The sequence below is a fragment of the Corvus kubaryi genome, unplaced genomic scaffold (assembly GCF_017639235.1).
Source record: "Corvus kubaryi isolate FWS band 111438036 unplaced genomic scaffold, C.kubaryi_AGA036_p1.0 37396, whole genome shotgun sequence".
Taxonomy (NCBI): domain Eukaryota; kingdom Metazoa; phylum Chordata; class Aves; order Passeriformes; family Corvidae; genus Corvus; species Corvus kubaryi.
In genome coordinates this window covers 24,812,799-24,828,261 of record NW_024581135.1, presented here as the reverse complement: position 1 = coordinate 24,828,261, position 15,463 = coordinate 24,812,799, and the positions used below count along the sequence as shown (strand labels likewise).

General features: G+C 37.2%; 1 protein-coding gene across 3 annotated transcripts in view; it reads left to right on the top strand.

The window, feature by feature from the left end:
- Positions 1-15,463, top strand: part of RAPH1 (Ras association (RalGDS/AF-6) and pleckstrin homology domains 1) — a 91,798-nt gene that overhangs the window by 56,883 nt on the left and 19,452 nt on the right. For all 3 annotated transcript variants that reach the window (XM_042040787.1, XM_042040788.1, XM_042040790.1), the window contains 4 exons: positions 7,316-7,393; positions 10,032-10,191; positions 12,376-12,497; positions 14,158-14,223. In XM_042040787.1, coding sequence (XP_041896721.1) covers positions 7,316-7,393; positions 10,032-10,191; positions 12,376-12,497; positions 14,158-14,223 — 426 coding nt within the window. The remainder of the gene's footprint in view (positions 1-7,315; positions 7,394-10,031; positions 10,192-12,375; positions 12,498-14,157; positions 14,224-15,463) is intronic.

Genomic DNA, 15,463 nt, shown 5'->3' with positions numbered 1-15,463 from the left:
CATTCTGATACACTCTAAAGTTAAATGTTTGTATTTATAAATCTTTGTGTTGGCTAATTAGGCTTCACAGCTCTTTGATTCAGGTGCTTTTGGTGAGCCTTCTGATTTTCTGACAATAATGTTTGGTCAGCTTGTGACTGTTACAGTACAGCTGCACCTTCCACTTTTGACTACTGACCATACAGGCCTGGCATGGAACTTACTGGTCTGACCTCCTGCAAGCAGAAATATCTTCAACAAAATGATGAAATGGAAGCCCACTTTGCTGCTTAGATCTCATCAGCTTGCTGTAACACTGGATAAGCCTCTGTATAAGTGAAGCAGTCCCAAGAAATGGAACATTTCCTTGTAGCAAGGTGTTAGGTCAGTTGACTGTAGGATTGTGTTGCAGGTCTATGCTGATGTCCCTGGTGTGTCAACTATTTCTTACTGTCTTTAACTGTTTCTGTTTTTTCCTCTTCTCTGGTATGTCTGTGTGTTAGATTAGAACCATTTTTGTCCTCTGGTAATATAACTAATTGTAAAAATTCTAGCCATGAACTAGATTCCTTCTGCATCACAACCATGCACGCACACAGTTCCTGTCACAGCATAGGGCAGATCTCAGCACAGAAAATGATGTATTAGTTTTGGTGGTCTCTTCATTTTTAGATACAATTCCAGGTGTTACTGTTCACACAGCATTCAAACCTTTGTTTGAAAACAGAAAGAAGTGAAAGCGTATCTGTAAAATTGTTGAATATTGAAAATAAAGCAAGGTAGCTTTATTGTCAAATCTGCAAGCTTGTTTCCCTATAATGAATATTGAAAACTAAGTTTAGTACTGTGAAATTAGAGCACACACAAATAATTTTGAGAGAGTGTTCAGGACTCAAATACATCTCAGTTTTGGCTGTGAAAATAGAAATGTAACATGCTGTGTTTTGAAGTGAGCATTTCTTCTACTGTTCTGATGCATGTGAAGCTGAAACTACATTCAGGAAGACAGATGATAGTGATTTAATGATGTAATGATTCAGATAATATGTCAGCATCTGGAGGTAAAGGAACCATTTTATATACCGTTTCTTGTTGACCTGAAAGGTACATCATTCTTCTTTTCTTGTTGACCTGAAAGACAAAAATTTTTCTTATGAATGTTGATTCCCTTGCTTTGTAGATTTTGGTTCCTGCACACTATAATTCCATCAGACTTTTAATTAAATCAGTTAAGATGTTGGCTTCATGCATCTTAGGCCACTCTGATTCAGATGTGCTCATTCTTGAATTAAGCATCTGTTTGAGATTTTTTTTTAATGCAGTTTAAAAATACAGCAAGTGATTTCTAATCTGCAAAGAATGTAAGGACAATCTAAAAACTCCAGCCTCCTACAGACACTTTCTGAGGAAGTTGGGATGTCCTGTGTAATTTTAATGTCACCTTTTGTCCTTTTTATTATGGTAATGATATTATATACTTTGTCATTATAATAAAAACATAATTTATATATTATTTATCATAATCTGTTATGGTTACATTGTTAGATAATCAGCCAGTGTTCTGAAATCTTTCTGCCCTGTTCCACATATCAGAGCTTTTTGTCCAACTAAAACTCCTTGCCAGTTAGTTGTACTGTCTCCTCTGTTACATTGTAGTCATCTTTGCACTCGCAGACTTCCTTACTGTGATTTCTAAGTCCTGTTCTTCCCCCTGGTTTGTTTGGGTTTCTTCCCCTCCCCTTTGCTGTTTTTCTCCTGGTCCCAGATCCCAGTACTTTTTCTTGTATAATTGTTTGCCCTAGTGAGAAGCCTGGCATAGAGCTGTTACTAGGCAGGTCCTGTTCGGAGGCAAGTGGGATGATAATGTAGTGGAGATGGTTGCTTCAAAGCATAAAGAGCCAGTGAAATTCAGTTGGATTTTTTTTATTTCATCACTACCAGATTTGTCAAATCTAGTCTGAGTAGTCTTTCAGGCAGATGGCAGAATGCACATCTCTGCTGATTAAGGTTCTGTTCTGCCATACCTTGAAGAATAACTTCAAAAGGGCATAAGTCTACTTGGAGGCATTAACAAGTGGTGCACCTGAGAGGTCAATAACAGATGCAGTACTTTTCAGCACCTTCCTTAGTGGCATGGGGCCTTCTTTGCCCTTACAGATTGTGGGGAAGAAGATCCCTTCTGTGGGAAATTGTGACAATGGCCAGTGTGACTTTGAGATACATTTAAAATGTGACTGCTGCTTTCCAATTTCCATTCAGAAGCCATCTTTTGTGTTTGAGTTAGGCTTCTAATAGCAAAAAGTTTGTGAATGGTGAACAAAGAAGTAGAACAAAGGAAAAATATGGCACTATCCCAGTGTTGTGTCACTGTAATATCCAAGATGTTTTCAGGTCTCATAATTCTCAGATGCAACCGCTAAAACAATGCTACCACTTCACAGCCATTTCCATATTTAGTAGCATAATGCAATATGGTGACAATGTCAGGAATATTCCAGAGGTATAGAAAAGTCTGTACTAAACTGGGAAGAAAGAAGGAGGAAATGTGTGGTGAATCTACACGGGAGAGGATGAACCCCTCACCAGGGTGAATGCACACGCACACATTAAGTGAGCTTTCGGATACTCACGTCTTGCTTCCCTTTCTGCTTTACCCAGACAGAGGTTATTTAGAGTTACTATGAGAAGAAATGCAATGAACATATGTTTGGAGAGTGGCCGTGAACTACTACTGCAAACACAAGCTCACTGCTTATAAATGGACTAAGCACATGTGCAGCAACCGTGGCACATTTTTAGGGTAGGGATATTCTGCTTGTCCTAATGAGTTTATCAAGAAATACAGAAGAACAGAAGAACTGCTCTTAATATTCACACATTTGGTTTTAGTGCTGATCACGTACACTCTTGTTCTAGTGTTCTTTTTAATAATAAATGAAAGCAATCAAAGAAAAACTTCATTAATGTGATTAATATTCAGACTGATATACATTAAACATGAGGCTAATAAAGATGTCTTGAAGTTTTGGGTAATTACGTAAAAATGGAGATGTTAATATGATGTTCTCTTGTAACAGGAACCTCTGCTTCAGTACAAGCTCTGCAAGGAGAGTCCTTGCAAAACAGGTGATTGCCTTTCTACCCAAGGCTAGTTGGGAAAATAAATAGTGGCTACCTGCTTTTAGTCATTCAGAAGTCAGTGCTACTTGTATTTAGTTATCTTCTTATCTGCATTCAAAGGATTCAGAGAAAAAAAGCAAATATTAAACAAAGATGACATTTCTTACTTAATGCATTTTGTAGTTTCTGCATCTACCTTGCTAACTTAAGTAAAATGTGGAATTTACTTACCTCTTACCATGTAATTACTGGCTTTTCTAAGTACTTTACTTAAGTGTTGCCCCCCCCCCCCCCTTTTTTTTCATTCTATTTGTGATGTCTGTAAAAGAGATTAGTTAATAACATTTTAAAAATGTAAAATGAAAGAAAAAATAAAACTCCAACCTAGAAATGCGAGGCACAAAATCGTTTGGGCAAGGTCAGCTCTGCCATTGCACGCATTTTGCATCTTTGATGCTAAAACACAGCTGGAATATCTTGTAACTGCATATTTAATTGGAAACTGGGGGAGGAAACAGCATTTGTCACTATATTACGGAAATCTTAACTTTATATTTTTTTGTGTTATTCTTTCTGATATTTCACTGTAGGTTAAAATTATTCAACACATAGTTCTGGTATATAAATGCAAAGAAGGAGGTCATTAATTTAAGACCGTTGCACTGAAGAGATACGCATTTTCCATTTTGGTTCACAATATCTTTGAATATTTTGGATTAACAGGTTCTATACATAAGTATGTTGCCAAATAGTCTTTAAATCAGGTGCAACGTTTTCCATAACCAAAAGTAATCTTAGCTCAAAGTTTTAAAATGCAAGTGTAACAACAGTCCCAGAATGTTAAGTGAGGAATTTGTTGCAATTTGGCAGTGATGCCTATTGCTACTATAAGAGAATATCCTTTTCCTGCCAGAGGTGGAAATGACTCTCTATTATATTTTGTGTTTTTATAAAGTGTGTGTGTGTGTGTATGTATGTGTATCTTCTTGGTGTGTTTCCAAGGCTTGCCTGTGACTGTTAAGGCGGTCTAACCATGGAGTGGGTTCTGCTGAACCTTTTCTGCTGTGTCAGTTCTCCTCCAGATCAGCTGCAAGCGAGCTGTGTGTGTGGCCCCAGCAGTGCAGGGGAGGCAGGTGTATGGCCATATCAGGGACTGACATTGTCTGTACCGCCTGTGAAGCTGTGACAGCACAGCAGTCCTGCTGTTTACCTGCATATTTATAACCCTCTAGCAACTCCTATCACTGTTGCCAGTATTTGCTAGCAAAGGGGAAATAAATACCTAAGTTAAGTGTAGTTGGACTGGATGTGCTGGCCTTGATAGTTGGTGGCATTGAATAGTTTACAGTTGCAATTGAATATTTTTGCCATCTGTCACCTGTCTCCCTGTGCAGTGAAAAGGGCTGTTAGATGTTAGTACAAGCTGATGGACCGCACATGCTTCCTCCTGGATAGAAGCTGTGTTGCTTTCACATACAGGGAGAGGAGAGAGCCTGTGTTTGTGTGTAAGTGCTGTTGTGTGGTGGCTTTGATGGGCAGGGGACTGTTTTCTTGGGCCATTAGGAGAGAAACGGAATAAATGGTTTGAGTTTTGGTGAGTTACTAAATTATTTTACTAAGGAATCAAAATGCATAGTTCTTCCTCCTTCTCCCAAGAAATATTGTTTGCCACATCAGCAGTGGTGCAGCAGTGGCCTGAGCTTAGTTTAATACTGCTCAGAATATCTTAAAATCTTTGACTACTATATGCTTTCAGAAATTTTGAATTCTTGCTTTCTTTTCCTCACTGTGTTTTCCAGTTAGTAAATTCACACCTCTTTTTATAACTTGTTACTGGTTGAAACCAGTTCTTACTTGGAAAATTGTAAATCTGTTTTGTTTTGGGTTTTTTTTTACTTTAAACTGAGTTTGTTAAATTCTAATAAAAGTATAAGGAATCCTAATCTCTGGACCCACATTAAATTGAGTAGGAAACGAAAAGTAATTGGTACACATTAAAATAGTAAATCCTTAAAGTCTTTTTTCATCTACATATTTATTTATTTTTAAAAGCATTTAGGGAATGATGGATTACAAACTTTGAGGTCACCAAAGCTATTTTAGCTGTGTTGGTGCAGGTGTATGAGAGGCCACAAGCTTGTTGCTTGCCCTGGTGTTGCTGCCTGTGCGCTGTGGTGTGCACTGTGGCGGGCAGGTGCTCCTGGTGCTTTGCACAGGCGTACAGTGAAATGGGCTGGAAAATTGTGCTGCTTGACTTGAATGAAGAGCAAACCCAAACATGCTGACAACTTTTGTACAGCAGTAAAGGTTTTGGTTGGGTTAATGAGCAGCTTTTTTAAACTATGAACTACAGTTCCTCCAAATATATGATAAAATGTGTCTTTTGCTTTTTCTTGATTTCATGATGAACAGGTGCATAGCATCACTTTTAGAGACTTACAGGTCTTTCACAGAATCACTGAATAAGCTCAGTTGGAAGGGACCTAGAAGGATCATTGAGTCCACCTCCTGGGCCTGCACAGGACATCCCCAAGAGTCACACCATGTGCCTGAGAGTGTTGTCCAAATGCTTCTTGCGCTCTGTCAGGCTTGGTGCTGTGAAGCCTCATTTTTTAGTAATGATTTATTTTTACACATTGAAATGGTTAATGTTAAGAAATAGGAAGAATAAATGTTTCTTGGTATCATGACATGGTTTGTTTTTCACAGAATGCTAATCTGATTTAACCTTTCTAAGCCATAGGACACCATTGCTATTGTGAATAAAAAGCTGTAGTTCCCTGTAGACTAATAAAAGCTATGTTCCTGGGTAATTCAGTTCCCAGATAAGGTTTCAGGCTCACATTATTTCTGCTCATGTCAACTTACTGATTCATTTCATTGAAAAGAATTACGTTTCTCACAAGGCAGCATACTGTCCTGTCCAGCTGATGTTTTTTCTAGTGCACAGGATGGTCACAGGTGTGAAGAACCAAAAGCTACTAAGAGTGCAGTAAAATAACATGGGAATGTTATGCAGTTGGTATAAATATTAGTAACTTACTAAGAAGTCAAAACCTTAAGCTTTGTGGATTTCAGTATAGCTGAATCTTGACTTTTTCGAGAAAAGCAACCATCTAAACACATGGTAAAGAAACTGAATGACATTCATAGAAGAAAGCAATAGAGAACTAAATGTTTGTGGCATGCTAAATGTTTTGATGGGATGTGGTAGTTTGGCTCTGGGAAAAATATTAATTATTCTTTTGTAAGGGTACTGAATATTTTGGAAGGGATTTGTGTGGTTTTTAATAGACTTGTTTGTGCTAGAGATTTTAAAATAATTATGATGTTTTTGGATATTAATCACAATGAAGATCCACATCTTAAGATTTTGAAAGTCTGAAAACTGCATATGTCATTTTCAAAACGGTGGTTGCTTTTTTTGCTGCATGTTTCAAATGCAATTTCAACACAAGTATCTATAATCTCCAGAACTTAAAAATTTGTATTGCTAGTCTTAACTTTACAGTTTTCTTTAGTGTCAGCAGATAGATTTAAGTTACCTGAATTTTGAATGTATTTCCAATTGTAATAAAAAGAGGTGACTTAGAAGAGCAAAAGAATGCTTATTTGCCTTGTGTCTTAAACTACTTAAAGCAGGGAGAAATACAGCTTGGATTTAGTAAAGATAAAGGGAGTGTTCAAGCCTCTTACTGCAAATGGATTTAATAGTTCAAAATCTTTCAAACTGATGCATGTAGTATGGAATCCTAGTTATAGGATGTGTTTCTATACTTTCTGTGAGCTGTTAAATTCAGATACTTCTTGGCATGCTATTTGTGTTTTACGTTGATCAAACAAAAATCTATTGGGTGTACTCCGTTGTGCACTCAAGTTGAATATGTGTTTTCCCTACCTATGACTGTAAATATATAATATGCTGAAATATTTGGTAGCATAAGGCTATTTACAGTACAGGAGAACGGAGAAATGCCAAATGTCTATTGTATGTTCCTTTGGAAATAATGGCAGTTGTATTTCTAAATATTAGATAGGAACACTTTTTGTCTTAAAAAGTAATAGTTTTCATCATCACTAAGAAATAGTTGGAGATTTATAGGTGAGCAAATCAGCATTTCAGATCATGTTTTAAAGCATGGTAGCCTCAAACTTAAGCCCACTGAAACCTGACTGAAGTTTGTGTTAACTGGAATTGTGTGTTGTGTCCCCCTAGGAGGAACAAGCTGCTAAATTGAAAGCTGAGAAGATTAGGGTTGCATTAGAGAAGATTAAAGAAGCACAAGTGAAAAAGGTAAGTTAGTTATACCAATTTATACGATCCTTATTTTATTTTTTTTTTTCACTTGGAAAACGAGGGCAAACTTCTTCTCATTTGTTTCTATTGCCCTTTATAAAATAGGAAAACTGTAGTGTTCTGATCTTGAGCAGTAATGTGGTTTCCCATCTAGATTGGACCTAATCAGGAACATCCTAGGATATGGAATAACATTATGTTTTTCTTAAGGAATAGCTTGTTTTTCAGCTAGTGCTCATTGGGAAGATTTTACCAACTTCCACCCAGAACTGAAATGAAGGTCCAGGCTCCTAAGATTGTTCTTGTATCTTCTGCAGTCACATGATTAAAATTTGTGCCTGTTTTCTTCACACACCTTTTCCCATTATGCATAGCAGGATTTGCCAGTGATAAATGGAAGACAGTCATAGGTTAGCAAGCATAGTCCTGGAAGGGATGTCCTTGCTAAGGGGTGCTTACAGTTTCCTCTGGGAACTGATAGAACCTATCAGCTGGCCAGTTTGAATATGGACAATTCTCTAAGCCACTTAAAGTTGTGACCACCTCTGTGATCCACATTAAGAATAGGCAAACTCCCCCTCCAAGCTCTCTCTCGTTTCCGGCGCTGGCACAGGTGACTGCGGGCCCCGTGCGGGGGCCAGTGGGCCCGGCCAGGCCCTGCTTGGGCCAGGCCGGGCCGGGCCACGGCCATCCTGAAGCCGATGGACCTGTTCCAGCCATGGAACCCCCCCCACTGCCTTGCCATGGGCAGCCGGAGCGGCTCGGCTCTCCCCCCTCTCCACTTCGATAAGAAAGATTCAACATTCCAGCTGCAAAGCTGCAAGGCCCGGGTGAGATTAACCCTTTTCATTGCTGTGAAGAGCTGAAAACCTGAGGGAAGAGAGAGAGGAGATGCTTAAAGCTGAAATTCTGTTGTGAAGCTATGATATATCAGAGTATCCTGTTGTAATTCCATGAAGATATGGGGGGTGGAGTGTTCAGCTCGTAAGCAAAAGCACCTGCGCTGAGATAGGCAGATGCTGACGCAGCTGTAATTTCATGAGAAGTTTGGACAGGGAGAGATGGACCAGATGAGGACTTTTGCTCCAAACGGGAAAGGAGAAAACCTCAGTCCCTAGAGATGCTCCCAGAGATAGTCCTAACGATGAAGATGATGAAGACCCTTTGCTCCCAGGGAAGGAGAAGGGCCTCTGTTTTTGTTTCTGAACGGCTCAACCTTAAAATTGTACCCCAAAAAACTTCAAGAGTGGACCCTCGAAAGCAGTTGCAGGAAAAGCTGCAAGTCAGGGGAAGGGACTCACACGCAGGCAGAGAGACTCCTCTTCCTAAATGGACTGAACAATATTTGGAAGTGGGCGGCTGTCTCGTTGTGATAATGTTTTCATAGCATGAGCAAGAAGAGACTTCTCTTTCTAAATGGACTGAACAAGGTTATTATGGAAGTGGTAAACAGACTGAACATCTTAAGGGTTGTCTTTTCACATTGTCAGTGGGAGAAGGGAGGAAGGTGGGGGGAGGAGGAGAGTTCTGAAGGTGGTATAATTTTTTTTTCCCTCTTTTAGGTCTGTTAATAAACTTCTTTATATTCTTTCAAGTTTGGTGCCTGCTTTGCATTTCTCCTTATCTCACAGCAGATAAACAGTAATGAGTATTTTGGACCAAACTACTACAGACAAGTATTCCAGTCTAAAGACAGAGATTACCAAATGGAGAAAGTCTACTGCCATTACTTGATGTACTCTCAAAGAATAGAGAGTGCCCTTAAAACTGAGCATTTTTATTTTATGACTGGAGTTTTTCAATAGCTTAAAATGCCTTTTGCAGTAATTGTTTGTAGATCAAAAGCTGAAAAACTGTCCTGGCTGGAAGATGGGAATTAACAAGCCAACCAGTGTATTACAACTAGCAGGTTTTATCTTTTCCAGCTGAACAAGATGTAAAAATGGAAGTAATAATGATTGGCAAAAAGAATCTGTTGTCTTACGTCTTTAGATTGGTTTTAAAAAAGGGCTGGATTTTTGTTTCTGGACAGTGACCTCTTTAAAATGCCTATGAAAAGCCACTGTGTTTTAAAAGCAGATTTTTTCACATAACTGCTTCATATTCCCCAGAAAAATAAGATTTAGTATTGCTATATTATTTACATAATGAGCATTTTTAGAAAATACTGTAGGAAGCAGGCAGAAAGCTTAAATTGCACATCCAAAAAATTCAGATTCTTTGTAAGCTTGTGCAGAGCTCTATATCTATGTTTGTTCCACCTAGATATTTGAGAAAAATTGTCTGAAAGACACTTTATTAATCAGAACAGGACACCTTGACAGGAAGGATTTTTTTCCTCCTTAACACACAACTGAAGGACTTTCTTGTGTTGGAAAGACCTTTATATTTACTTTCTTATGCTGCCTTTATATTTACTTTCTTATGCTGAAGGAGAACAGTATCGTGTTAAGTGTCCATGATACAAATATCTAGCCATCATTTATGACTTTTTACATTTTGAGGGAGTGTTTTGATTGAATTTTATGCTACTGTAAGAAAACCTTAGAAGAATAAACAAGATCTTAAAAACTTTATTTTTATTTGGAATGTGGTAGATTAATCCTTTTTGTTTTCCTAATTTTCTGCTTAACAGTTGGTGATCAGAGTCCATATGTCTGATGACAGCTCAAAAACAATGATGGTGGATGAGAGGCAAACAGTGAGACAAGTATTAGACAATCTGATGGACAAATCACATTGTGGCTACAGTTTAGACTGGTCATTGGTGGAAACCATCTCTGAATTGCAAATGGGTAAGTAATAATTATAAGAATTTCTAATTCTTATTCATTGATGCAGCAGTAGTCTGTATCTTCAGAATGATTTAAATACTTGTCTTCATAATGTTCATCATCCCGTTCATTAATGTAGTAAGTGCTAATTCGTGTAATAAAGCTCATGACTGACCTTATTACAGAATGATCTGAAAAAGATTTCTTCTTTTATGTTAAAAGCATGGCTAAATTCTGTGTATTATAGAAGTCTTACTAATGTGTACCCACTGAGCCTCTCGGTTTTGATATGTTCTTCACAGAAGAAAGAAGAGATAAAAAACTTATTGTGCTTCTTCCTCTTTGTAATTAGCATTTTGAACTGATAGTAATAACTCCTATTGCATAAACCTATCTACATTTTTTCCTATTAAATATTTTAATGCAATTAGCAGTATTCCTCTAAAAGCAGTTAAAGCTCCTTTGCACTGCATTGCACATACCACATTGTTTATTTAGCCAAAGGATATAGCATCTTAATGGAAATTAAGGGGAAGGAGTAAGGTGCGTCTTATCTATTGACTTTGATTAAAGAAAAACCCAGAACTGAAGCCAAATACCTTGATTTCAAATTACAATGAAAATTAATGTTTCTTCTCTCTTTGGTTGAAACCTTGGCTATTTTAGGTAGTGTAGCATGCCAGATGGTTGTTGTGGGCTGACAGGGTATTCTTTGAATCTTGTACCTATCACATGAAAAATAATATCTTACTAGGCTCAAAAACTTAAAATTTTAATAAAGTCCATTCTTGTAATGAGAGTTGATATGTTTTGAAAGCTATCCAGTTTCACTAATGAAGCTGCAGTGAGATGTAAGCTTTTGTATCATAGTCATCTGAAGCTTTTTTGTTTCATTCTTCTGTTAGGTAATAATGACTTTTTAAATTTATTGGAAGACATTATTGCTGTGTTGTTATAGAGCTTGATGGAAGTTATAATTCATAACTCAGAAGCTTCTCAGAATGCACTGAGACCTCAGTAATGTGTTGCCATGTGACACTCCCTGCAGATGGCATTTTGTTGCATTCACACTAAGATGTTGAGATGTCATCTGAGTCCTCATTAGCGATAGCTTCTAGGTTGGGATGTGATCAGCCATATACCCTCTGTAAGAATGTGGGGGAATTGATTTTGTGGGAGAAAATCATGTTCTACTTTGAGGTGCGATTGAAAGGTCAAGCAGGTCCCAGGGGATTCTGAAAAAATTAATTTCCTGAAATGCCACTGTGTGGCCTATATGAAGAAGGAATAAATGGTAAACAGCTAGGTTCTACTTCAGTGTGTTTAAAAGGATAAGAAAGTTGGTCTAATGGTTTCCCAAAGATTTCTTCTTATTTATTTTAGAATGAGGATTTTTAGCTATTTTCTACCATTTCAGTAAATTTTCCTCTTTTTCCTTACTCTGTTCTCTTTTGTCTGTTTTCAGTATTCTGAAGTGCTAGTACTAGTGCATTAGTAGTTTCAGTGGAGAGTCAAAGCTCAGAGCTTTGACTGAGAACCAAAATTCTGACTGAGCTTTGTCTGAGAACCAAAGTTCTCAGAAGCCATTGTTGGTACATCATTTATTGAGCAAGAGAGATCATAGGAAGTAGACAGTGTCAGTTTTCAGACTTATTTACAATATCCCTACTAGCCGTGGGTATTTCACATTTCAGAAGCGTTTTGTTTTCCCTCTGATCATTGCCCATTACTATTTTTTTACTTGGAGTGAGATAATCATTGGGGATGTAGAAAGAAGTTTTCTGCCAAAAAAGCTACCCAGTGCATTCCTCTGGGAATTGTGTAGACCAGAAAACACATAAATGTGATAACCTTATTTGTGCTCATAAAATTTGAAGTGTTATCATTTGAGTCTGCAGTGTTCCTGTGGGATGGTAGGCCTTCTCAGATTAAAAAAATAGAAACACTTCATATGCTGATGGAGCTATAAACTTGAAGATACGAAAGTCCGTGTTGAGTAACTGTATGTATAAAATTAAACAAGGCATGTCGGGAAGTGGACTAAGTTCTTTTAGTCTCTTAGCATAAACTTCTTCCCTAGTGTAGTAGATCTTGAACTCTATTTTCTCTGCATATATGTCTTGTCTCTTAGATATGACTACAGATTAGTTTCTATCACAAAATGCAACGGATTCCAATGTATTTGCTCTCTTCTTATTGCTGCAGAAAGGATCTTTGAGGATCATGAAAATTTAGTTGAAAATCTCCTGAACTGGACAAGAGATAGTCAAAATAAACTAATGTTCGTGGAACGTATAGAAAAATACGCACTTTTCAAGAATCCACAGGTAAGCCTGAGATTCGTACTGAATGCATGTGTGGCTGATTGCAGTTTCTTACTCTTTTGGTAGCATTTATTTCCATACTTTCATTTTGGTACTTGTGTATGTGTTAAAGTGCCAGGCAACTTTACACTTCAGCGCTACGTACATCCACAGTGTTGTTGGCACAAAGACAATCCCTAAGACACAACCATGAGCTGAAGCAATCTGTTTGCTAATGTGTTTGTGAGTAGTTTTAATGCACGTGAAGGCAGGCAGTTTCCAGGGATTTATACCAATACTTAGTGCTGCTCAATTATGTAAATATGCAAGAAAGGTGTTGACAGATACTGCTGATAGTAATGTCTCTCCACTGTACGTTCTTAAATTGCTGGCAAGAAGGGGAAGACAAACTCTTAAGAGAGTAGCTACTCCGTGGTCAAATGGCCAGTGAAGAGAAGAGAGCATGTGTCCCTTCCTGTGGAAGTTGGGACCTGCCTATATTCAGCTGTTTCCTGCTCCCTGGCTGAGAAACTGAAGGCCTCTTCCTGTCAAATGGCCCTCTCTTCTCTCAAATGATAGCTACAGACTTGGTATCTGGCAGCAGTTCAGTATTGTAAGGGAGTGAAGGAAAAGAAACAGAAAAGCAGAAGGTGGCTCTTTGAAGAATCTGAATTGAAAAGAACTGGATGTAATATCACTTGATCTGTCTTAACTCTTACCTAACGTATTCCCTTTTGAGCATATGATTATTTTTATATCTGTATGGTGGCTATATGCTAATTTATTGGATTTAAACTGGGTGTTTTGCATGCTTGTCCTATGGGACAACATCAGTTTACTTGATTTCATTTATTTTTAAGCAAGATCTGAAAACCAGGTCTTATGCAAGTGCTTTGCACTGAAGCATCAAAACTCTACATTCTTTTTAAAAGTTTGTAGATTATAGGTTTACTATCAGTACATTCAGTAAGCACTGTCGCAGGAGTAAGATACCAGCATAAACCAAATATATTTCTCCTTGGTTTAAAATATTGAACTGGATAAACTTTGTGAATATTTGGGTTTTTTCCAGTATTAGAGCTAGGGGTTAGGAAGATACTTTTCATTGTCCTAGTCTTTTCCAAATTGAATAAGAGTACAAAACTTAGTTAATAAGTTATGGTGCCTGTGCGTAATTAGATTCCTTTTAAGAAGTCGACGAGTATTTTATTTAGCAATTCTTTGTGAAAATAAACATTTCTAGTCAGCAAACCTCAGAACAAGGTGGAAAGAAGTACATTGCCTCTGTGTGTGCTTCTTTGAACGCAGATATAATGGGAGTATGTAGCAGATCTCTGGGGATTTTTTTATATTTTTATTATAGTATTTACAAGTTCATAGTATTTTTATTTCTGGATGCATTGTAACAGAGAGCTGTTTGATTTGTGGAAAGTCAGGATGATGTTGTTATGAGTCTGTTAGGTAAGAGTATGGACTGATATTTCTGGTAAAGTTGATGATAAGTTAGTTCAATGTATTATTTAGCAGTCTGACAGTTTCAGTCTACAAAGTTTTGTTCAGTTCATGCATTGTTCTTAGTTTAAAACTGTGGTTTCTTCTTACTGCTACAGAAAAGCAAACAAGAAATGCCATTTGGCTTGATTTCAGAATGCCTATAGAAATATTAAACTTTCTTTTATTACAGAACTATCTTCTGGGGAAGAAAGAAACCTCTGAGATGGCAGACAGAAATAAAGAGGTGCTGCTAGAGGTAAGAATATCAAACCAAAAAGGATATAGTGGTCATTTTGGAGCTTGAAGACAAACTGCAAAAGGTTGTGGTGATTAAAATTGATGGACGGAACTGAATGTAATTCTGGAAGACTGTGAATGGAATGTGTCGTATTTGAGATAAATGGCTGTTTTAATGTTACACTGTTTCAGCTCTGATCAGTTAAAAAAAAAGTTTCTGTATTTTGTTTAATATCTAAAATACCATACACAGTGATAATCAAATTGAGGTTGCCTGTAGTCATGGCTAAACCTAATAATTCCAAGTTGAAATTTGCAGAACTGTCAGCTGGGTTTCTGACCTGTGGTGATAGAGATTTTTTTACTAGCACTTTTCAAATTTTAATTTCTACAGAATTCTAGAGCATGGGTTAAGCTGGTCTAAGTTAATATTTTAAATATTGATAATAAGCAAAGTAGAAAAAAAATTTTTTAATTACATTTTAAAATAAAAACAAATACTGAATTTTAAGAAATGCATGACAGAAAACTAGTTATTATCAAACACATTAAGCAGTTTACAGAACTAAGGGCATAAAAGTGTGGAGCAAATAAAGCAAACAGTAAATATAGCCTTCATAAGATTAAAACTAAATATTTTTGTGTCATGGCTGAACTGCCATAGGTTCCACTTGATTTCCAGAATAATGATTATGATTTACATAGTTACCCAAAAGTAAATATTTGGGGTATTGAATTTTGGTTTAAACTTAATACAGTTTAACTTAGAAGTAGCATATGCATGTTATTAATATATTGCTAATATGGGTTTTAATAAGTGTTTGTATGTATATGCTGGATGAAAAAATTGTTTGAAGCCACAATGTGCAGAGAGTTGTAATTCTGCTTAATTCTTTGTCTTGTAGGATTATTCATAAGTCTCTGTGTTGCATATTAATCTGGAGTGTATTTAAAGCATTTGGTTTTTCTCTGTTAGTTCTTTATAAATAGAACCTTAGCAGAAGTTGTAGTGTTGTGGGCAGTTAGTATCAGCGAAGTACTCCTGAAATGAATTGCAGCTGTGTCTGATGGATGCACAGTTAGGTTTTGTGTATGAGGCTACGTAAGGTGACCGTGTGACCTTAAAGCCAGTAAAGCCATTGGGGTACCTATTACTGAGAAGCAGTGGATAGAAAATCTTTACAGTAGCTGCTAATGATCTTTTTGTCATTGTTGCACTGAGCAAATGCTCAGACACCCTATCATGTTTGTCTGAATTA